This window comes from Cyrtonyx montezumae, unplaced genomic scaffold (genome assembly GCF_038088225.1).
Source record: "Cyrtonyx montezumae isolate F1298 unplaced genomic scaffold, pur_monq_1.0 scaffold_2, whole genome shotgun sequence".
NCBI classification, from domain to species: Eukaryota; Metazoa; Chordata; class Aves; order Galliformes; family Odontophoridae; genus Cyrtonyx; species Cyrtonyx montezumae.
The window spans coordinates 43,749,285-43,774,076 of NW_027071936.1; the positions used below are offsets into that span (position 1 = coordinate 43,749,285).

At 37.9% G+C, this 24,792-nt stretch overlaps 1 protein-coding gene across 1 annotated transcript; it reads left to right on the top strand.

Annotated features, from left to right (window-relative positions):
• The first annotated feature begins 114 nt into the window (after nucleotides 1-114).
• On the top strand, nucleotides 115-23,916 carry CHIC2 (cysteine rich hydrophobic domain 2). Its single transcript, XM_065737024.1, has 6 exons — nucleotides 115-417; nucleotides 8,188-8,242; nucleotides 8,385-8,540; nucleotides 19,026-19,082; nucleotides 19,249-19,308; nucleotides 21,827-23,916. Exons 1-6 carry the CDS (start codon nucleotides 299-301, stop codon nucleotides 21,875-21,877), a joined length of 498 nt encoding a protein of 165 aa, XP_065593096.1. The 5' UTR covers nucleotides 115-298; the 3' UTR covers nucleotides 21,878-23,916.
• Nucleotides 23,917-24,792: the final 876 nt, after the last annotated feature.

A 24,792-nucleotide genomic window follows, 5' to 3' on the forward strand; every position in this document is an offset into this window, starting at 1 on the left:
GCCGTACGGCCTCAGCGCCCGCCCCCACCGCCCATCCGCGCTTCCCGTGCGGCGCGGGGCGGGGCGTTCCTCCGGCCGGATGTTGTTGTTGTTGTTCCTGCCCCGCCCCTCGCCCCCTCCCCCCGCGGAGGGTGACGGGCGCTTCCTCGCCCGGAGCCGCCGTCTCGCAGCTTTGCCTCGCCGCGGCCCTGCTGCCGCCCGCTCCGGTCCCGGGATCCGTGCGTCGCCCCGCCGCGCCCCCTCCCCCCCCCCCCGCCTCCCGGTTCACCTCTTCGACCTCCCCCTCCCAGGCTCGACCATGGCGGACTTCGACGAGATCTACGAGGAGGAGGAGGACGAGGAGCGGGCGCTGGAGGAGCAGCTCCTCAAGTATTCTCCCGACCCGGTGGTGGTGCGCGGCTCCGGCCATGTCACCGTGTAAGGGCCGCGCCGGGGCCTGCGCGCTGGGGGCCGGGGCGGGGGGAGGCGGAGAACAGGCTGCGGCCGGCGGCCGGAGCTGCTGCCGCCGCTGCCCCGGGTGCTGCCGCCCCGCTGGCGGCCTTGGCCCGGTGGGGGTCGCCCGGGACTCGCAGGTGAGCTGCGAGGAAGCGAGGAGGGTGCGGGGCCGTGAGTAAGAGAAGAATGTAAAGTGCGGGTCCGAAGCGGTGAGGTGTCAGGAAGTCAGGTGCGCGGGGCTGTGTGTGCCCGCTGCACGGCCGCGCTCACGTGCGGCCGCCCCGAGGGCTCTCGGGGGACTGGAGGAGTCCCTGAGGCACGTGGGTACGTGTGCGGTCGTGTTGGGGTGCGCGTGGTTTCACTTTGTCTGACGCGGGGGCAGCTAGGAATTTTGGTTCCCAAATATCCCTGATGCTGACGCTATGAGTTAGTGTGGGGCTTCTCAGTAATTATACAGGTGAGGGTGACTTTCCTCCAGTTGGTTCTACCAGTCTCACTCTGCTGTATGGCTTCAGATACTGAAATAGTAACCTACCAGACAAAGCACTGCGCTGCAAAGTTTATATGAATATTTATGTTTGTGTGTGTGTGCGTATGTATGAGCGACTCAAGGACAAGGGGCTATTTAGGGGAAGAGGAGTCTGAGGGGAGACCTTATTGCTCTCTTCAAATAACCAAAAGGTGATTGAGTTGAGATGGGTTGGACTTTTCTCACTGATGGCAGGAGATAGGATGAGGGGAAATGGCCTTAAGTTGCACCAGAAGAGGTTTAGGTTGGATGTAAGGAAAAGCTTCTGTACAGAAAGGGTTGTTAAGCACTGGAATAGGCTCCCCAGGGAGATGGTTGAATCATCATCCATGAACATGCTTACAATCCATTTGGATGTGGTGCCCAGGGACATGATTTAGTGGTGGGTTGTTAGTTAGGGTAGCATGGTCAAGTTGTGGTTGGACTTGATGATCTTGAATATCTTTTCCAACCTGAGCAATTCTATGATTCCATATGTGCATTAAAAGAGTATGTTTTAACTGTTCAGCAGGAATAGCCTTGCAACAGTGACATCAAAGTTGAAGGTATTGTGTTCTACTACTACTCTGACTCCCATGACCTCTGCTGATTTCCAGATATCGACCTGTCCAGAAAAATGTGGTTTAACTTTGGAATAGTTTGGTGGTGCTTTGATTCATCACCACTATAATTGATTGATGTTATGAAATGCTGACAATGAGGTGGTGCAGTTTGCCAACTGGCTATAAACAGGAAACAAGATGTGATAGACAGTGAGGTTTGGAAGCTTGGGAAGCTGTGGAGTAGACAGGAGGCTCTGAAGCTATGAAGTATTCATACACTGAATATTTTGGCTTTGTATTTCAGTCTATTGGGATCAAGAAATTTTTACCACCTGATAACTGTTTGTCATCTGTGAAAATAAGCTGGTAGCCTTAATTGTTTTCTGGTGAGCAGATCAAGAACTTGGATGGTTGTCTTATTGACAAATGGAAATGTATCAAGACCTGAAATGGAGGCAAACACTGGTTTCTTCTCCAGTACATGAAGACAAGTTGTGCAAGTTCCGTTAATGAAACCATAAGGTAGCTAGCATACCATGTCTGTGACTGGTGTGGACTTTGTGGCTGAAGGATAGCTGCCTCATTAATTGTTTATTAATGGTCACTAGCTCATTATAACTGTAATATCTTCCTCAAAATATTAGTTCTGTAGCTTCTGGATGAGTAATGAAATGTGAGCACGGACCTCCAAAATTAGGCGATTGGATCTTAATTTACTTTGTTTATTGTACTGAGCACACAAACAGTTCCCTGAATAGTGTTAGCCAATTTTACCCTTCTGTAGCTTAGAAGACTTTTCTCAGTGATTGAGAAGCTTATTACTAGAAATTAGATGACTGTCAGGACACTCATTGAATGTAAGAAATAGGTCAAAGTGTACATATCTAATTAGTTTGTCTTGCCTAGTATAAAAGCATGCATGTGCTTTGAAGGCCTGGCATAAAAAAATCAAAGACATCAGTGGTTAAATAAAGCAAATACTGGATTGATCTGTCTCTACCTGTGCTGTTTAAAGAGGTGTTGACTGCTTTTGCTCTGTGTATTTAAATAGAAGCTCTCTTTTTCATTGTCTTCTGTCATAGCCTCTCTGATCTTCTATAGGAGTCATAATGTTTTGTTTGAAATATGTCATTTCCATGACTACAGGTTAATGTCAGAAAGACATTTACTATTACTTGATTTCATCCAGCAGACAATGGAAATGTGTGAGAGTCCTTTCTAAGCTGAGTAGTTAAGGAGAGTCAAAAGAATTCAGGTAAATATTCTCCGGATAAAATGTACAAAAGCCTTGCCTTTCCAGGATTTTGGGGCTTTTGTTTGGTGCTGAGAGTAATCCTCTTAAAACTCACTGTTTGGATCATGTTGCACACAATTCTGTATTTTTTTAAAGCATTGTTTTTTTTTTTAATATTCAGGTAAGCCATTTTCACACCAGCAAAGTTTAGGTATCTTGGTACTCAAAAGTTCCAAGATATTTAAGCACCATCAGGTGCTCTTTGGTTTCTTGAGGAAATCTCTTCTAGTGGCAAGAACCTTGAAAGCTGAGAAAGTACAGAATGTTATTTACATTATTTAACTGAATTGAAAAATCCGGAGTATTTAACACTTTTTTCCAAAATCATGTTAGGTTGAAGGAGAGGTTCAGGATGAATTTGAAATTGCTAAGAGTATTTTTGATAAGTGATGTCTTACTGTATTTTCAGTGACTTTTTCTGGGTTTCCCTTTTATCGAATGGCTGAGACATACATGCCTTGTCCTAGGCTGTATTAGCTAGTAAGGTTGGGTTTAGTTGTCTTCAATAGTGCCAGACTGATGGAGAGCTGTTGTGATGTGCTTCTGAATGCCTTTGTGCACTGTGCATCTTATTGCATTTTGTGCTGATGCAAGATAACTGTTTGGGGTATCATGGCAGGGCAAAACCCTCAAAAATATATGTTAATGGGAGTGGAAAAGAGGATGATGAAAGAATCATGCATGGGAGAGTGTTATGATTTGTGGAAAATGTGTGTATTTTGTAAGAGTTGCAAACGTGGAGCTAATGAGCCCCAAAAGAACTTGGGGGGTACTGGTGGATGGCAAGTTGGATGTGTGCTAGTAAGGTGCCCTTACAGCCCAGAAAGCCAGCTGTATCCTGGGCTGCATCAAAAGGACTGCAGCCAGCAGGTCAAGGGAGGTGATCCTGCTCCTCTGCTCTGCACTGGTGAGACCTGGAGTACTGTGTTCAGATGTGGAGTGCTCAGTACAGGAAAGACATAGACCAGTTGGAGTCTGTCCAGAGAATGGCCACAGAAATGATCCAAGGCATAGAACACCTCTGCTATGAGAACAGGCCGAGAGAGATGGAACTGTTCAGCCTGGAGAAGAGAAGGCTCTGATGTGACCTAAATAGCAGCCTTTCATTATCTAAAGAGCTATGAGAAAGAAGGGGACGGATATTTAGCAGGGTCTCTTGTGTTGGAACAAGGGGAAATGGTTTCAAACTAAAAGGGGGGAGTTGTAGTTTGGGTATAAAGAGGAAGTTTTCTACAGTAAGGGTAGTGAAGCAGTAGAACAGGTTGCCCAGAGATGTGGATGCCCTGTCCTTGCAGACATTCAGGATCAGGCTGGATGGGGCTCTGAGCAACCTGTTCTAGCTGTGTAGGTGTTCCTATTCATTGCAGGGGAGTTGGACTAGATGACCTTTAAGAGGCCCTTCCAACTCAAATGATTCTGATTCTGTGGTAGATAAGAATGCAAAAAAAAAAATGCTTTAGTGTCTCAGTAAGAGATGACAAAGAGGAGGAAGACAGTGCCTGGCAGTTTTATGTGTTAGGAAAATCAGAGCTGCAGCCTGAGAAAAGGTTGTGTTTTGACTGAGTCCTGTTCTGTGATTTTTATCCTTTGAAGATTCCACCTCTCACAATTTCTTTCTCCCCACGTACACAAGGGAGGAACTCAACTGAGCCTTTCAGGCAGAGACATGTTCAAGAAACAATTCTTCAGGTTCCAGGAAGGGTAAAGGAAGTGCTTATGCATGAGGCGAGTGTGGATACGCTGAAAACATGGAGGGCATGGTGTGAAATAAGGAAGGGCATAGAGCAAGCAGAGAAATTTATGCCTTACTGAAAATGGAGTGTTGTACAGAAGATACCTAGTGCTACATGAAGACAGCTGTCTGAGGAAATGCTGCTTCAGACTTTTATTTCAAGTGTTTGATTTTAAGACAGCTTTTGCTGCTTTTTCCAGAGCTCCCGTATCATTACAGTGAAACTGTAGCAGTGTTATGCAAAATTCCTAATCTTTTAATTTCCAAATTACAGCATGCAGTCAACAGTGATAACGTTGGTATCGTATCATTTACTTACCCAAGCGTTTGAAGTATGGAGTCATCATTTTTTTACCACCTACATGTGGCAACTGTAAAATAGAAAGCTCAGAGTGCTATTGGTAGCTGGTTAGCTTTGATGCTTCAGTTTAGCTTCCTCAGCATATATTAAATATTGCCACAAATCTTGAATAGTGAAGTTTAGTCTCATTTTCTTCTAGCTTTACCAGAGTGCAGCTGTATTGGTCAGAAGTTTCCATGGTAGAAAGTTGCTTTTGTAGGAATTAACAGTCACACTGGGGCAATGTGACTGTTTCCAAACAGAAGAGTGGGGAAAAATATTTTGTCTACTTTAAATACTGATGTTTTATTCTAAAAGATTCGGATAACTCTAGAGCTTTCAAGTTGGGTTGTCTTTGTCAGGTACATATGCTGTAACGTCCATAAATATTGGTTTGTGTTTGAAGCTGTCAGTATTTAAATACTTCTGGATTGTGCATTTACAAAACAACAACCTTGTTTCTGTTCTGCTGATTTCCCAACAAAACTTCAGCATGAGACTGCAATAATGTTGTTTTGTGATTTCACTGGGAATGTAGACACTTCCTTGGGCTTTCGCTTTACCTGCTCATGCCTCAGGGTCTTTGCTTAGCATTGCAGGTAGAAGAACAGCTGAAATGTTCTCATCTCTTGGTGCAGGGCTCAGCCTTACTTCAGTTTGAGGAACAGCAGTTGCTTTGGATGGAATTATCCTTAGAGCCACTCCTCTATTGTTTGAGTTCATATTTAATCTTTTCTGGGTGTTGAAGCGTTATGTACATGAAGAATGTTTTGTCATTCATTCTTTGAAGATGAGTTGATTTAGAGAGAACCTGTGTCTGTTGAGTGGATGGACTTACATAGTAGAGTGGTGTTACTAGGCTTGGCTGCTTATGAAATATGATATGTGAGATTTTTTCAGCATGTGGTTTCATCTTCAGCCTACTAGCAATTTTAAGTAGCTTAACTGATAAGACATGACACTTGTGACAAAACCTTTGCCTAGGTACTTGGTTTCACTCAAGATTTTGGGGAGGCGTGGAAGGCGTTTCTGTTATGGAGTATTCCACAGAATTTTCAGTTGTGGAGTTGTATTTCCAATAAGAATTTGTGTGTGTGTGTTCTGTGTTGAAGCAGTAAACTTGCCTTACATTTCTCTGGTTGAGTTTCAATTTGTTAATTGCTCAGTTTTGAAAGATTTGTAGGAATTGCAGAGCTACCATTCTACTTAAAATATTCCACTATGTTAGGTGATTTACATGTAAGTAAGGCACTGTCTACTGTCAGTGGCAGGCAAATACTTACTTAATTTCTGAAGAACATATGTAGGAATTACCTATGGCATCAAATCAGTAAGTCACCTATCCTGGCACACCTTTGCAAACAGTGGCAATGGACATTGCTGCCTAGAGGCTGCATGAAACCCTAGTTCCTGGCATCAGTTTGCCCAGTAGTCTCTGGCATCTGCTGCTGTGTAGGGGTGATGTATACTTTAATGTTTTTTTTTCTCCCTTTAGTGCTTGTTTGACTAGGAACTTGTCTAATCTGTCTTAAAATCTGTTGGCACAGTCTGCTTCCTCAATCTCAAGTGAAAATAAACCCAGAAGTTTGCTACTTGCAGTTTAAGAAGCTCTTTTCTTGTGTGTTTAAAACCAGTCTCCTGCCAGTTTCAGCTCTCTGTTGTGGGATTTGATGGTTAACAGTTAATCATTCACCTTACCCACTCCCATCTTGAATCTTTGTACTTTGTAATCCTATAGCCCCCTTAGCCTTCTGTTGTCCACAGTGATGTCAGCCTCGTGGTCTCATAAGGCACCTGTTTTGCCCCCTTAGTTATATCAGTCTTCCTTCTCTCTGCTTTCTCTCAACTCCAAGTTCTTCATGAGATGTGGATGCCAGAAGTGCAACCTGTACTGAATGTGGGCATATGAGGGTTTTATGGAGAGTCAAAATGATGCCCTTCTGTGGTGTTCTTAATCATCTAGCTAATGGTTCCTAGTCTTTCCTTGCCACTTCAGTTGGTTGCTGCTTTTGAGCTGATGTTTTAAGAAAATCATGCCTTGAGAGCTGTAGCTGCCAAACTAAGTTGAGCATCATGTGCTCATAGTTTAGATTAGCTTTCCTGAGATTCAGCACCTCTTATTTAAGTTCATGTGCCACTTATTATCCTCTCAGTTTTTTGAGGTCCATCTGCAGCGTCTCTTTATTGGTGCAGCCTGTTGTCCATTTACATACTATGACGTAGTACTTCATTGGCAAGCAGAGCATTCATTTTAGTAAGAGAAAGATTCCCCGAGGAGTACCTAGCTGCTCAATGAATGTATTCTCAAATAATTTATTTAAAATAGTCATCTATCAGGGATCAAGTTAGCTTGAGCACAACTGAGCTGTGTAATTGGTCTTGCTGTCAACATTAAGGTCAGGTGTAGGTTAATTTCTGATTTGGTTTGTAGTATCTGATGGTAACGGTGCATCGATTTGTATTCAGGAAGTTGTTAACTGTAAATTAAATTTTGAGCTGAGTGTCGTTTTCCAAATTAGTACCCTGTCATACAGTTTTGCTATCACTTTTTTCAGGCTGTATAGTCCCTAAGCTACAGCCCAGACTGGATGCCAGAAAGCATCCAAGTTTTCTTTGAGATGTATCCATTCGTGACCACTGCGAGCCAATTGTAAGATAGGAAACGGACTTTTCAGTCTTTTTATGTTTTGAAGAAGGTGAAACTCATTATCTTGAGATCTTCAGTGACCCAGAACAGTCAGTAATTCTAGTCCATCTCAATCTTTTTCATAGCTTTCCATTCTCAATTGATATGGATGGGTTTTTTTGTTTCAAGTTAGCATTTAAACTCTGTGTACTTAGATTGTGTTTTGTGTTCTGAAACTTACTAGTAATTTTTTTTTTTATGAATAAGAAAGATGTTATTGAACCCATGTTTATGCTTAGAATAGTTTGGCGTTACTACACTTAGATACTGCTAAATGAGCTTTTCTTCAAGATGCATCTGTACCGGGAGGATTCACACTATGGCATTACCTTCCTCTCCTCCTTTAAATACTTCTCATTTTTTTCGTGTTTGATACTGTTGCTTATAAAGATTTTGCTGAATTTGATGAAGAGTCAACAGAACTTTAAAGGAGGCTGTAGGCAAGATGAGTTTCAGACTGTTTATGATTGTGTATTTCTACTTGTTAGGATAGCATTAGTAATTACCTTTAGGAATTTTTTTTTCCTTAAATCATTGTTGTTCTTAGGGTTCATATCAGGTGCTCATAACTTGCTTTGTAGGTTGGGGTTTTTTACAATTCTGGTATGAACATCATTTTGTTTTTTCAGGTTTGGACTAAGCAACAAATTTGAAGCAGAATTTCCTTCATCTTTAACTGGAAAGGTGAGAATTTGTGAATAAAATAAAAAGTTAGAATTTGATTTAGACCTTTGTTATTAAAAATGCAAAAGCTTAAGTTGTGGTGCATTCAAAGAATGAATAAATCATGCTGTTGTGGTAATTGGTAGTTTACTTTTTCTTGTAGGTTGCACCTGAAGAATTTAAAGCCAGCATCAGTAGAGTTAACAGCTGTCTTAAGAAGAACCTTCCAGTTAATGTACGATGGCTACTTTGTGGATGCCTTTGCTGCTGCTGCACTTTAGGTTGTAGTATGTGGCCAGTTATCTGCCTCAGTAAAAGAGTAAGTTGAACTATTCTTATTTTTGGTAGTTGGAATTGTATTGGTTTTGTTCTTTTTTTCCCTTGTTTCTCATAGCCTTTTTCTTTCTTTTCAACTTTAATAAGGTATGCTACCTGCTTACTTAGATGAGTTTGATTTCATACATTTTGATCTCAGTTGTCTTTCATACCACTTAAAATAGACGCCTGTCAGAATGCTGAGCTTACAACTCAGTGACTTGTAGTTTAGCACAGTGTCTCTGCTTGAGCTGTGCAGTGCTTACTGTTATAGTAATAACTCTGAGCATACATTTTTAATAGCTTCTGTGTCTGTTTGGGATTATCAGAATTGGGCAGTGACTGACTGTTGTAGAGTTTCTAATTATACTGTGACTTAAGTAGCCATGTATTTTTGTTTACAAATGAATCTTTTAAAGATTTGTTTTATCTTCCTTTCAACCTCGAGATAAGATTTATTTTTCTTTCATCAACAACTAGAAATTAGTGTTTTGTCCTTGTCCATGACACTTAGTGAGCTGTTCACAACAGAAGTTCCTTCTGTGTGCCTGGTGTTTCACCTCACTTCATCCCATTGCAAGTAATTTTACAACCTTCTCCATCTCTTATTCTTTCACATGTGTAAAATTTTTGTTTAAACTGATTTTGCTTCTTTGCAAGAAATCTCTATGCCTCCTTAGTCTCCATATGTAGGTGCTGTTAATCTTTCCAGTTCATGGTGACACTCGTGTGTGTTCTGTCTTGTGTAATACTTATTAATGTTGCAAATCAGTGTACTGTACACTGAGCACTATTGTGCTTCTCTCTACCAAAGTCCTCATTTTACATAGTAAGTCAGTATTATAAAGTCAACAATGGTTGTATGCTTCTGCAATATGAACATAATTTTATTTGTTCATCTTTTCAATACTGATCAAGAGTTTGCAGATGGGTTCTTCTGCACAAATGCACACCTGCTCAAGCAAGTGATGTTGCTAGAACCAGAAATTGGGAAGCTGCTTTTGTAGTCTTAAGTATTGGTAGTACCATTATATTCTGTAAAAGTTATGTCTGAATGCCTGAAACCCCCAGGTACTGAAAGCAAGCAAACAAAAAAACGGAGCATAATAAAACCAGTACACACTTCTTTTGTTGTCTAATTCTGTGTAAATCTTAACACGTATTCTCATAGAGGGATTACTTAAAACTAGTTCTAACTGTGTACAGAATAACCTGCAGATAATATTGGAGTCTATGAACAGATACAATTGTTGTCTGTTTGAATTATTTCAAGCCCTTTCTTTTATACCTTTAAGCTGTTATGAACTACTGAGTCTCCTGTTAGGATGGCTGTATATCCATATCCTGAAAATCTGCTGCAAGAAATTGGCTGATTGCTTTAACAGATTGGTGACCTACCCAGCTTACAAAGATGTCTGTCTTCTGTTCTGGATCTATCTCTGTTCATTAAAAACACAAGGGAAACTTACATCTCTGCTGTCCATGTTTAACTTCGAAAGGAGAAAGCTTCTGGTGTTCTTAAGTTTGATCTGTCTTCTTGTGTAATGTGCAGTTGTAGTGGAATGTAACCTGGTGGTACAAAGTAATGTTGCTTTGGGGAGGAGGAGGCTGATTTCTCTCAATCCAGTAGTAAAAGTTGCTAGTAATCAACTTCTTATTAATGCATTGTTTAATGGACTCAGAAAAAAGCTAAGGGCGCCGTCTGGGGCCAGGGAACAGAATCTCAATCTGAGGAAAGAGGGTTCTATGTAGGAACCTAGTGAAGCAACAGAGGAGTGCTTCAGTTGAAGTTAGCTTGGGATGGGAGTTATGGTAAGTTTTCTTCCAGAAGGACATGTAGAATTTCTTCCAGAAGGACATTCTAGAATGTGTGGATGATTGCTTCCTGACTCAGCTGGTGCAAGAGCCTACCAGGGGAGATGCCTTGCTTGACCTACTTTTCACTAACAGGGAAGGACTAGTAGGGGATGTGAAGGTTGGAGATTGCCTTGGCCAGAGTGACCATGAAATGGTGGAGTTTGCTATTCTGGGTGCCGTCAAGAGGGTGACTAGCAAAACTATTACCTTGGACTTCCAGAGGGCAGACTTTGACCTGTTCAGGACACTTGTTGCAAGGGTCCCTTGGGACTTGCTCCTGAAGGGTAAAGGGGTCCAGGAAGCCTGGATGCTCCTCAAGATGGAAATCTTAAAGGCACAGGAGCAGGCTGTCCCGGAGTCCTGTAAGTCAAGCCGGAGGAGCAAAAGACCAGTGTGGATGAACCGGGATCTTTTGTTGAGACTCCGAGAGAAAAAGAGAGTCTATGTCCTCTGGAAGATGGGTCAGGCTACTTGGGGAGACTACAGAGAACTGGCCAAGATCTGCAGGCAGAAAATTAGAAATGCTAAAGCCCAGCTTGAACTTAGACTGGCTACTGCTGTAAAGGAGAACAGGAAACCCTTTTACAAATATTTTTTTGCTAAAGGACTTAATTTAGTAGTTGGGTAGAGATAGTGATAGGAGGATGGTTGGACTAGATGATCTTATAGGTCCTTTCCAACCTTATGAACTTATGAACTTATGACAAATCTGGAAAAAATTGGATACTCTGTTCAGAAGAAATTATTTAAGGAACTTCACACCTTTTCCTGCACTGAAGATGGGTGATTCATGCTGGACTTACAAGCTTAAACCCTGGTGAAAGTATAGGTAGGACTCAGCTGCCTCAACACTGTGTTGTGCCACTGTGAGTGGCATAGTGGCACTAGGCATTATGCCTACAGCCTTTTCAGTAGCAACGAATACATGTATTTAGGCAGTTTGATTTTATGCCCCAGAATGAAAATCCTTTAAGTCAGACAAATGATGTTGCCACAACATCTGTATCAGTAGCATAGTATATGATGTCTGCTTAGAGTGTTATTATCTATCAGGTGAAGAATACAGGAGTCAGTTGGGTGAGCTGATGACTATAATATAAAGGAGAATTAATTAACTGGAAAGTGCAGGGATACTTTCTCAAATTGAAACTCTGAATTCTGCAGCTGGCTGAGAAAGACTTGATGAAATTAAAACTGCACTTTCAGAGTTTTGAAGTCACAGTAATTCCTTTTTTTTTTCTTACTGCTCACATTAACTTTTTGAATTGTAATATGTGAATGTTATCACAAACGTAAATTATTTTGAAGCTACACACTTTGAATGATTGTCCATATAATGGGAATATATGCTTATTTTTTTATATTTGTGTGAAAATTAAGTTACAGATTTGTCTCGTTGAATTAGCCTTTCAAACTAGGATTTTTTTTAATCACAGGCATTTGCAAGCTTGATTGTTCATTATATCACTTTAATATTTCCATACGATGAAAGCTTTCCCTTCTCTGTGTTTTTCTTTTCATTAGTTTGTTCAGTGTAGGTTCTGGAAGTCTTTCTGTAGTATTGTTTCCTTTCTTTTGCTATGAGGAATTAGAGAAAAAGCCTAGTACTCTTCACCAGTAAAATAAATGTTTAATTTGATTTAGTATCTTATTGCCTCTTTCCTTTAATGTGGTTTGATTGCATTTAGATGAATAAAAGCTGTAAGAAAATTGCAGGAAGTACAGTCCCTTATTTGCAGATCAAGATCGTTGATGATCTACAGCAGTTAAATACAGATTGTACCGTCCTTCCTGGGACAAGTTCCTGGTTGTGCATATGGACATTAAGTCTTGGAGGTTTTTGTTCTTTAAATAAAGAGAATTGCATAGGGGGAATTTCTGAATTATAACTGAGTACAGACTGAGGTGCCCATTTGAAGCCACTTTTTCAAATTAATGGACAGTCATTTTCAATATTAACTAAGTGCTATTCTTGATGTGTAAATGGGGTAAATAACTTCAACAGAAACAGTAACAATAAAAGCTATGATAAAATTACCATACCTCTGTATTTCTTAATAGCTAGTATTCTGTGTGTAAATTGCATGTTTCAGTAGGTTCATAGGCAATCTCTTAAAATGGGTAGAATGAGATATTTAAGAGCAATCTGTACTAATACTTTCAAGAGCTGCTTGTTTGTTTTTGAGTTCAAACAAAGCTGATGAATGCTGCTTAAACCCTGTTATTAATTGTCACTTACATAGCAATTTACATCTTTAGAGTGCTGTATAAACATAAGCTAATTACTACTTCCAAACTGCTGATTAAATTAAACATGCAGTAGAGAAGCAGGATTGAATTTATGGATGATAGCAATAAAGCACATTAGTTAGGTTTATTGCTGCTACTAATACATTTCACTTATTTTCAATACTGAAGAAAAAAATACTTTCTTCTCTGTGTACCTGCTGGGAACGTGGCACCTGAGATGCTCTGATATGGTAATACTCTTCCAAACAGTTTCAAGGGACAATTACATAAAACAAAAGGTGCTGCTTTTTTAAATATTTAAAATCTCTTTTCTTATAAACTTACATTATAATTTAATTTGGAAGATTATTGAAAATTTTTTAACATTTTTTGTTTATTCTATCCAGAAAGCATGCAAATTTTATATTGACTCTAGTCAGCTTAGTGAAACTTTTAAAAAGAATTTGTATGTACCAAATATACTATTTTTTAAAATCATTTCATTTTTAGTATTGATTCTGAAGTATGAGACAGCTCTTCTATGAAGAGAAGACTGCAGGAGACCATAAGTCTTCTACTGTACCAAATGCACATGGAAAGTGACTAGTTACTGTTCATTTTGTTCCCTATCAACTTACTTTTCAAAATTGGAATGGCAGTGATAATGATGGAGAATATGCTTTTTAATGTAGTAAAATTTATTTTTTCCAAACTGATTATCTACATGATCAGCATACCTGGGATTCTGTGATCTTCTGGTTCAGTCCTAGAGAAGCAGGATGCTAGAGACTGTTCCTTTCTGAGAAATCTTCAGTGTGCACGCTAGTGAACTGATGGATTTTGTAGGGCCTTCTGAAGTTGTTTTGCTGCTTTGTGCTGCCTTTCATGTAGCTTCCCTTCCGTTCTTTGTCTTTGCACTTGATAATCCTAACAACAGGAATCAAAGGCTTCCTATTAATAAGTGAAACCTGGGAGTGGTCCTAGGAATCAGAGCTTTATAATTTGAACTTGTAGGAAGATCCGTGGCAGGCGTTGGTCTTGTATTGTGTAACAATTTCTAGGCATTATCAGAGTGCTTCAGACACTATGGGTGGTTCGGAGGTTATGAAAACTTATTAATGTAGTTGTCAGCTCTTCTCTGCCAGCTGGCTTCAACTGAATGGGAATGTTTCTGGGCACAGCTTCATTTCCTAATACAGTTGTAACCTGAGATCATTGAGTTTTTCCACCTACACTGGCCTTGAACTATATTCTGTAGCATGTTACTAGATACTGTGGGAATAAATGATCGAGATCGAAATTTATATCTTTGTAATCTCTCCTTTTGAGATGGAGGTAGAATTTTAATCTGCACTCAGTTTATAAATTCTCACAGTGAACAACATCAGATTAGTTATTTGGGAGATTCTGTTCTGTTCTCATCCCTGCTATGGTTAATTCTAATTCCACGTTCCATGCAGCCCTTTCTGTGAGGATGTCCTTCAGCAGGAGGTGAATGCCTTTGTCATGCCTGGAACTGAATCTATTTGGAGGGAAGGAGATTTCTGGGTTCTGTTTCCTTATAATGACAGATTCAGAGCTGGAATTCCATCTTGGAATGAAAAAGTTAAAAGTCTATTTACTAGTTCAAGTTCGGAGTAAGCGAATTAGTTATCATCTTGATGCTTCAGAGATTGAATCAATTGTCTGACGTGTCTGTCCAGGAAATGTTTTTCCACATCAGAGCTAGTTCTTCTCAAGGGAGTAACACTAGTTTTGCCAAGGTCAAGTTTTTCCATAATTTCCCAAGGTTTCTCCATAGCATGAAGTTTTCACCAGAAATGCTAAATTTGTTTCCAGATATTCTTCAATCATTTAGTGTGGGTTTCACTCCTTTTCTAGCACAGCTGTTGCAGTGGCTTCTGATACCAGCTCGCTTAACCTTTGAAGAGAAGTATCCTAGTTACTAACAGGAAAGGTAGTGCAAGATACACTTACGTGGTCTAACACCTTTTCAATCATCTATAAAGATACTTGTTTTTCAGTTATGTGTTTTGATTACAACATTGATATTTTTATGTCACTAATATGGAACTTAAAATTGTTCAGAATTCTTTCACAGTCCACACATTACAAACTGCAGAAAGCATTTTTAGTACTAGAAGCAACATGCTGTGTAGCAACCCTATCTACTGTTTCAAGATCTCCTTCTTCTAAGGTCTACCTAAAGTATGTTTTTTACATTTTTAACACAAATATGCTTAATCAGTACTTGATATTGCCTGAGAGTCAACTATATACCCACACTTTTAATGTGTGTTTTCTTTCAAAGAAAAGAAAGAATTAAATCTTTGAAAGCATTTGTTTGTGAGAAAGGTAATTTAGGGATGTTCTGTCTTGTCGGAAGTGAGCATGCAGCTGTGTGACATGATTGACTTCTGACTTTATAGTTCATTATTTGCAGTGAAAACTAAATTATTTGGATATTAATTTTGTAGACCAATATGTCTTTGTCTGGAAAATTAACTACTTCCATCTTTTTTTTTTTCTTTGAGTGAAAGGAGATAGGAGAGTTCAGAATTCTGATAGAATTCTCAGCTTATTTTCCATGGGATATAATCAAAGTTTGTGCTTTGTGACAGTCAACAAAAGGCTTCTTGAACTGATGGTCTTGTATTTTGAAATTTGAGCATGAAGTACGTTTTTATTTTTAAAGCTATATTCAAGATTATTAGTACTTGATTGTGGTAAAGTTCTGTATTTGAAAATTTCCATGTGCAGCTTATGGGACTAGTGTTACACTACATATGCTTAAATGTTGGAAGTTTTCAGATTCAGATCAAGTGCATGTAGAGGGAGATTGTGCTGCTGTTTTCAGACAGCTATGAATAAAATTGGTAATGAATTGTGTTGTTACTGTCTGCATTGTTTCTCCTCTTGAAGCAAAGGGAGTTACTTGAATGACCACAGTTTTGGGTATCACGTAAAATATATATTTTTAATTCATCTAGTCATTCACTGATTTACAGCGTGAGGTGAGGGAGCTTTGGCTCATTCACTAGTACTGTTTGATGCAACGTGTATGTTCCAGGGCAGGCACTGCAAGGAGCCTTGTGTCTGTACAGCCTTGCAGTCTGGATCATAACTGCATCTGGAACTGCAACCTTAAACTTACTAGGCATTGCAAAGACATAAGGGAAAGCTCTTGCAGTTGATAGTACAGGTAGCACTTTAATAATTACCACCTTCTTTCTATGTGAAAAGTTCTTAGTCTTTCTGATATTTTTCACATTCAGGGCAAAGAATTGGTAAATGCACATTCTGATTTGGGCTTTTTTGGTAGTCTGAGTTTCCAAAGCATTCAGTCATACATTAACATCTCTAAAGATTTTTAAAGTCATTTTATAGAAGTTCTTTCATTAAAGAGTGCATCTAGGTTAAAGAGATCTATGTCACAAAAATGTGTAGATCACATTTAACACTATCTGCTATTATACAGAGCATGTTACAGAGTATACTTTTGTATCGTTGGTATACTAAAAGCTATACTTGAATTACAGTTTCAGCTTTGCTCAAATATTGATGTGTTTTCTAAGAAAAAATGTAAAAGCTGGATAGCATTAAATCTTTCTAATAAGCAAGTCTCTCTTCCACTTAATTTGTGCTTTTGTTGTGGCTAACAAATAATTTGCTGTATAGGTTTTTCTGTACACCATTGACAGAATATATAAGCTTGTCATCCTAGTGTGCTGGAAATGCAACACTCAAATCAAGTGTTTCTTTCTGGTTTTGTATATCCTCACCTGCTCCTCACTGTAAATCATTGAGATGTCAAGAGCAGTGATTAATTAAGCTGCACGTGCAAGTGCTTTTTTTCACCTGTCAAGTAGGAAGAAAACTCACTATAGTGAATTGTGTGATGCTGCTTAATTCATTTCTTTTTATTCCAAGTTCTGAGATTTGCAGAAATAATTTACAGTCTGATTTTCATTAACATTTTAGTATATATAGTGGGGTGTGATATGGGAGCTGTGAATATTCCAAGTTATACTACAGGAGGGGTTGGATGTGCATCTTTGGGAACACAAATGGTCACGGTCCCAAGGCTGCATACGTTTTCATCTTAAGCTGGTCCAGTGACTGTAAACTGGCTTCCTATTTAAGACAACTAATTAATATTACGTAACTACCTATCAATTTCTTATTTATGTATGTGCATTGCAATATATTTGTAATTTTATTGGAATTTGAAAAGCTTAGATGTTTTTCACACTCTTTTGGGTAGACAATGAAATTAAATCATATATTGATCTTAATCTATTATTAAGAGGTCCTGGCAAGGAAGATTACAAGGTAGATTCAGGTTTTGAATCGGTTTTGCCATTGGTTTAGCAGCGGGTGGGCAGGCAGATGCCTGCTCAGAGTAGAACCTATTGCCATTTTTCACCATTGATAGAGTAGCCTTTCAGAGTCAATGAGCTCTGTCAATGTGAGCTTGTCAAGGCTACAACTTCATAGACCTGAGAGGCGGTTTGAGAGGTCAGCCCTTTTCAGGTTTGCTGTGATGCAAATGAACTTTAATGCTTAAACAACTATTGGAATTTTTATGTCTGCTCCTTGTTCTTTTTTCTTCACAAAGTCATTGACGAGACATTCAGTGCTTTTTAAATTGGAAGTTGCATTGTGCTAAAGACCTAGTACAGATTTACGGAGGGCTGAAAGCAGTTAGATCATGTTCTTTTCATGGTGCGATTAGAATCAAATCGATTTCCCTACAGCCTTCAGCATTCAGATGGCAATTTTAACAAAGCTTGGGGGCTAGACAAGGGACAAAACGACTGAACTGAATGTTAATTACACTCTGCAGCCTTATTTTCTTTTGATTTGGAGCTGACTGGCAACTAAATTAACAAAAGTGTGACCATAACTGCTGCCCTATTTTCATTTAAAAGGAGAGCAGACTCTAAAAGGCTATCTTTACAAAGAAACAAGTGAGGTCTACTGATTATTGTTAAAGGGCACTGTCTTTAAAAACATAATAATAACAATAACCCCCAAAACGCTCAATTCCAAACTGAAGTGATAAATTAGTCGCTGGCACATCCACCTTTGGGTAATTCCTCGACTTACACTTTATAAAATACAGAATAATAAAAATTCTGTTTAATGAGTATTTATGGAGGGCAATGATCTAATTTTTAATCACGTGACTGTGGTTTGCACTCAGATGTTTTCTTCCCGTAGCCACTACAATATTATGCCAGAGAGTAACTGGAGCTTTAAAAGCAAAAAATGTTAATATTTGGTGGGAAATGAATCATTTGTTTTCTGATTTTTATTTTGTTTGCCAGGACTGCATTTAGCATGATTTGTTAAGGTTCATTTACTGTACTTGTATTTTGTAGCAGTAGCAGCAAGATGCTTTCTCATCCCTTCCCCTCACCCCTCCGTGCCTTGTAAGGAAGCTGCAGCTGCACTAAGTTGTATTTGATCCTTGTCATTGCTCCGTCCTTTTGCACCTGCAGCTCTGTTGGTCTCATCTTAACACCTGGCACCATGAATTATCCTCTATTTATTCATAGTCAGTAGCAAATCCCATTTAGAGCTAAGCAGTATATATTCTGGCAGTCAAATGACCATAAATGTCAGAATGTATTTCTCAAATGTAAATACAACAGAATAATTATATTCAAAACGCTGTGAAACATTACAGTGCGAAAGTCCTTTAATGCTCATGTGTATGTTTGAAAAAACTGTGAAGAAACAGATTTCAGAATTCTCTATCTGAAGTGTCAAGTGTGGAAGAGACAGGAGTTGAAACTTGGCTTTAGAATACTAAATACTGGGTTTGCCCTTTATACAAATCATAGGTTTTCTAACATTCACTTCTGTAAGTTACTGATTTTTTTTTGCATTTTGGATTCGTTCCCTAAAGTCTGAGTATAAATGTAACAATTCCTTTTTTGTTTGCTCAGATAGACTACTGCATATTTGTACTCAGCCTATGACATTGCAAAATACTATTTGCAACTTTTATCTGCTTAAATGCTGACCTTCTAAGAAGTGGTGTTTAGACCACTGGTACTACTGAGCAGTGTTCCTGCATTTATACTTAGATCACATTAAAGTTTCTGTACTAGGTTTTAAAGCTGTAACTGCTATGAAGGTGTATGTATGTGAACAGTTTTTGCTCCAAAATGGTTATGTCTTTCTGTGTTGTTTTGACAGTAGTTATTTGGGTGTCATAAAAAGCAGTTTTCTGCACTGCTTACTTTTTAAAACCAGGCAAGTTTGGGTAGTGCTGCAGACCACCCTGTACTCAGTCACTGTCCTGTACCTCTCTCCTTTTCACACAAAAGCAGCTGCAAAACAAAGTTTTTCTAAAACCACTCAAGAGTAAAATTCTTTCTCATTTGTCTTCCAGACACGAAGATCGATTGAGAAGTTATTAGAATGGGAAAACAATAGGTTATACCACAAGGTGAGTGCCGCAGGGAGCAGCTTCGTACTGTTGGAGTTTGAATTGCACAGTATGGAAACAGCTGCTTTTGTTGAACGAAAAATATGAAAGGTGGACAAATGGGCCAGTCTGTGTGCTGCAATAAAATACAGCTCATTTTTCTTCTTTTTCTTTCCTCCTTGTCTAGCTGTGCTTGCATTGGAGACTAAGCAAAAGGAAATGTGAAACGAATAACATGATGGAATATGTAAGTTAAAGGGCTGTTTTGTGAGTTTCTCTATTAAATGATCATTTATTTTGCTTCTGATCTTATTCTTTTCGTGATTATTAATCAGTAAAGGTGTCAGGAGCTTAATCGCCTGAGTGCAAGGATTTTCTACGGTTCACAGATGCATGGTTTCATGTGCGGGACTGATTTATAAAGTTATGAATGAGTTGAAAACAAGGCTTCACTGTGTTCAAAAAATAATAAATTAATTGCCAAGATAAAATAGCTCAAACATGTGCTGATGGAGTGTGAAATTTTAGATGCTGTATAAAGAAGAATCACAACTTTGGTTACGCAGCAAGTCAGATATGGCTGTTTTGTATGATGCTAATCAAGTCTAAAAGTATGGAAGAAGACCTTTCAATTAAGCTGTTGGAGCTTAAGAAGCCTTCAGCCTTTCTGGATTTTAGCTGCCCCTTACCTCAAACGTCTTGAAAGTATCTTTATCTCAAATTGACATCACTTAAATACTAAACTTAAAAATATTTTAAATTAAATCTCCAGTCTTTGACTGAGACCCCGTAAGCCATTCTAAGAACTGCACAGTGAAAAACTTGCAATTTAAAATGAATGCGAGAGTTCAGTTTGTTTAGCTGGTAGTGTTCTTGATGCTGTTTACATTTCCATTTTGAAAATATCTTGGAGATAGACAGAGGGTACTAAAGAAGGTGAAATTAAGCTGCTAAAATGTAAAATTTATTAGAATTTGCAGAATTTCATGAAACCCTCTAGGCAGTAGGTGACAGGAGGGGTTAACTTTTTTTTTTAATAAAAATAATCTTTGAGAAACATCTACTGTATTAGTTCTAACTTATGGTCTTTCATTGTCTGGTACTTTGTCTATTCTTTGAAACAACAAAGCTATCAGGCATGTAAAATTGATTTTAAACATGATTAAATAGTAGGAAATTATATTAACCTCTTCCTTTTAGCCTTTTCTATTTTCCTGTTTCTACTTCAGATCTGATTTCTAGCCTGAAACATAATATTTTTAAATTTTTTTCTTTTGCAGAATAGTTCTACTCAGTTCACTGATTAAGTAGACACTTTGTATCGCTTTTTCTATAAAACTTAATGGTTTAGATAAATTTGCATAAAGCAAAGTTCACAAAGTAAATTTGAGTATCTCCTGAATTAAAAATTTTTACCTCACTGATTTATTTTTCTGAAGAAAAGCTTCAAATCTGCAAAATATTGGATGGAACAATTTAAAAAGAACAACAGAAAACAACACATACAATGACAGTTTTTAAATTCTGCTGCTCGGCAGCATTTTAAGATGAACTTTTAAAATGAACTCTTTGCGTTAATAATATGTAAGAATGGATGTAGAGCTTTACAGGGTAATGGTCTAAGATTTTATTTTCAGTTTGTGAAACATCTAATATGCAATCTATGGATATATTTAATGAGATTTTAAAAAGTTCTTTATATTGTTTTCTCAGTTTCATTTAACTAATTTGCTAATCTCTTAAAAAGCCTATCCTTAATGTTGTAGTTCTGATTTAATTTTAAATATATATATTTTCAAAGCAAGTGCTTTAAATTACACTCCTGTTCACAAAGTATGCAGCCTTGTTCATGTCACACTCTACACCCACTGTTTGAGATACTGAACTGTAGAAGGTGGTTGTACTCCCTTGGCATAAGTGCAGACTTAAAGCTATTCTTGCTCTCTTTTTAAACCTTGCCTGGATATGAGAAGCCCTGGTAGCTCTCCTGCACCCAGAGGTCAACTCACGTCAGCCATCAATGGTTTCTGAGTGGCTTGCACTGCCTCAGAATATCTCAAACCACTTCTTTAGTCTTTCTAAAATTATTAATATACCATTCATCGTTTTCAAAAGTGTTGGCCTCACAAGTCATATCAGAGACATTTTTTTCTTGTGTTCAGTATGCAGTCAGGTGGAAGTATTTATACCCTAAGCAGCCAAATTCTATTATTCAATGAAATTGCACATTTTCTTGGAGCTTCCTATTTAAAACAAGTTAACTACTTGAATTGCATTCTTGACCTTACAAATACTGTCTGTGTAGTTAAAATTTGAATAGGAATCTGAAACATAATCATACTGAAACATTAGTTAAGTTTCCTGTTAACTACTTGCAGGTTTGTTCGGTATACAAATTTTTCAGTATCTCATACCAATTTCTGTGTGAGTTTTGAAGTGTAAACTCGTTTATAGAATCCTATACTGAGTGGAAACAATTTGAAAGATAATTGCACATATAGTTGAAAATGAATGTTGCACACATTTTTGTTCTTTCAGTTTAAGATGTGTTTAGAATTAGCAGGCAAGCTTTGTTGTTTCCTCTTGGTTCCTTACTAGCTATGGTCTTCCTCCAAAACATTCTGTTTAACTTGATTTTTGTACCTGGTGAAAGTATTATTGCCTGATGGACTTCAAAATAAAACCAAACAAGAAGTGAATTATCATTGTGATAGATAATGGGGTTGCTACATTGATTTAATATATTTTTTTTTCTTTTTGTGCAGGTCATCCTTATAGAATTTTTACCAAAGACACCGATTTTTCGACCAGATTAGCATTTGATTTATTTTTAGAGACTTATTCAAGTATGTTGTCTTTCCAATGGTGCCTTGCTTGGTGCTCTCCTGATGGTGACATAGCATTGGTTCTACAGACTCTTGTGGTGTTTCCATTCTTTTTTTTTTCCCCATTTGTTTTTGTTTATTTGTTTTAATAAGAGCATGTTCTAAGTGCATTTGGTCAAACTTTGCAAAGTCATTTCATGCAAATGTTAACTACTTAAGTTATTACTTTTACTATTCTGTTTGTTAATGTATCTTGATTTTCAGAGAGTCTTTTACGTGTGTGTGTATGTACATATATATAACTATAAATACACAGCTGAAAATGTTCCACAAGTGAGCAGGTATTTTTTTTTACCCCCAAATGACAAGACTGATTGATTGTACATTGTGTAAATCCTTTTAATTATTAGTTTGTGCTGAAATACCATCAGAGGTCTACCTAAACTTTTGTCGGTGACTAGTCGGTTGTAAATATTCTTATTTCCTTTTCGATATTGGCTAGCTTCTTCCTGCAAAAGAGGGAGATAAATTTCCTTTTGAAATTGTGCTTTTTGGAACCCGTATGCCATTGCATTAGTAGGAGTCTCTGTGCTTTTCACGAGGAAGTCCTATCAGCTGGTTCTGAAGAAGTTCTGAACTTAGAAATTAAATAATAAAAAAAGCAAAATAGAATTATTTTACTCAGATTAGAAAATCATTGAGAGAATTGCATGCATCTGATTAGTAGAATTCAAGATTTTGACAATATATTAGTGTATAAACCAGTATACTATATTGGTTTATAATGTAGCAGTTTTAATTCAGGATAATGCCATGTATCCTTTTATTTCTGTTGTTTACCTGATACAGTATACAGGGGTGCAGAACGAATTATTTTACTAAAAGTTTTTGTCCAAGCAGACCTTTCAGGATTGTTTTATTTTTATTATTCTATATTTTTTTAATTTTATTTTAAGCCACATAAGCAGAAGGAATTTAAAGGACAAATCTTGATTAGTACAATTCTGGGTACAAATGCAGGTGCTGTGTATCAGAAGTAATCAGAGCAAGGTTCACTGGTCAGCAGTGTAAATTTAATCATGTTATTTAATTATTTACTGCACCCTTACGTTTGCTCATTCCCTGCTTTTGGTTTACAAAGCTTACTTTCTGCACAGTATAAAGACTTTTTTAAAACTGGATATATGATGTATGCTTGGGTCAGGCCAGTTGTATTTTATTTTTTCTGCTTCTATCTTATTTGTACATATCTTCACACATAGCTTTTCTAAATCGCTACTCAATCATATTTTAAAGTTCGCTTTATGTATCTAAAATTACTGTACATGAACATTAATGTAAGCTATGAATATCTTCCTTGTACAGTTGTGGTAGCAAGCAATAATGTGAATATATGAAAAACAGATATACTCTGCTTAATATTTGTATGAATGAAAAATTGATACCACTACAAGAGTAATTTTCTCTTTTTAATCTTTTAAATACAAGTTTTATTTCAAGGTAATGTATTACAGGTACCTTGATGCTGTGAACTATTTTTCTATGTCTTCAAAATATTTATTCTGTGTAAAATATTCTCTAGTGTGTATTACGTTCCTAAATGTCTGATAGTGGGAGTGGTCTCGAAGGTTTTAAGTTTTCTTAAATTCACGCCGTCTGTATCAGCTCCCCAAAACCCATCCATTGCTCAGCTTTTGTGTGTGAATTCTGCTGTTTACTTTGAAAATAGCTCAGCTATGCTTTTCATACAAGCCTACAAGTGTTTCTTTGATTTGACTGAAGGTGATTTTTTTAATTAACAAGTATCACTGTTGCGCTGTTTAGTTCTTCTGGGGCCCACAATGGTTTCTCTCCAAAGAAACTAGTTACAATGCTTATTTCTGTTTTTATTTTAAATCAGTTACAGTCTCTTCTTAAATACAAATGTAGTCTGCAGCACTCCTCACGCCCAGAAGTATTGTTTCAATTTTGGACCAATTTCTTCCTGTGAAGGAGGACAGAAGCTTAAAGCTGATGGCAGCTGAGGTTCTGGAGGTTGGGAAGTGCAGGGATATGAGGTTGGAAATGAACTGAAATAATAACTAGTGTTAAATGTTGGTGACCAAAAATACACAAATTGATTTCTTGAAGTCTCAGTTTTCAATAAAATGAATATTGAATATGCCATGCCTAGATTTTATTATCAGTGTTCTCACTTGACAGTGCAGGCAGATTTATTGTGTGGATGCAGATTTTTAGTGGTAGTTCTTTAGTTCAAAGTGGTAGGTTGGCAGTGGTTTGTAACATGCTCATTGCAGTACTGAGCTGGGTGTCAGACAGCAACCGTCGCGTACTCCCCAAGCTTCCCACTCTGTGACACAGTGACTACCTTGCCAAACCTGCAAAAAAAAAGCCTGAATCCCACAGTGAGGTGGTAAGACTAGTAGTAGTTTAAAACATTTCCTATCTTATTAATATCTCTGACTGAGCATACTACCCAGAAAACTTGAAAAAGTGCATTTGTGTATAGATAAGTTTTACTCAAGAGCGTTACTCTCAGTTGAGGTAGTGCACTTGTCTAGTTTGAACGTTACCAACCATTTTAACACAATCCCTTTCAATTCAGTAATTGCAGTAACAATAATTGAACTGAGGAAAACTTCAATAAATCACCTACTTAAAGCCTACAGCAGTCTAGGTTTTTTCTTTGATGTTTTTTTCTGAAGTATTTAAATCTTGTTATTTTGTATGTAATACATTTATTACCTTGAGTTTGTCCAGTTGACCAGGGATGAAAATTTTTGAGCAGATCAGAAGCTATAGCAGGACTTGTAAGATATAGACTGTTCTTTGCTAAAATAATTATTACCTTAGACTAACCTACTCAGCTTCTAGTAACTCAGCAATTCCTACAAATCTTATGTATT

Coding starts and splice junctions, on each gene's coding strand:
- CHIC2 (XM_065737024.1), top strand. CDS start 299: ATGGCGGACTTCGACGAGATCTACGAGGAGGAGGAGGACGAGGAGCGG. Junction 8,243..8,384: donor CTTCATCTTTAACTGGAAAG/GTGAGAATTTGT, acceptor TTTTTCTTGTAG/GTTGCACCTGAAGAATTTAA. Junction 8,541..19,025: donor TTATCTGCCTCAGTAAAAGA/GTAAGTTGAACT, acceptor TTTGTCTTCCAG/ACACGAAGATCGATTGAGAA.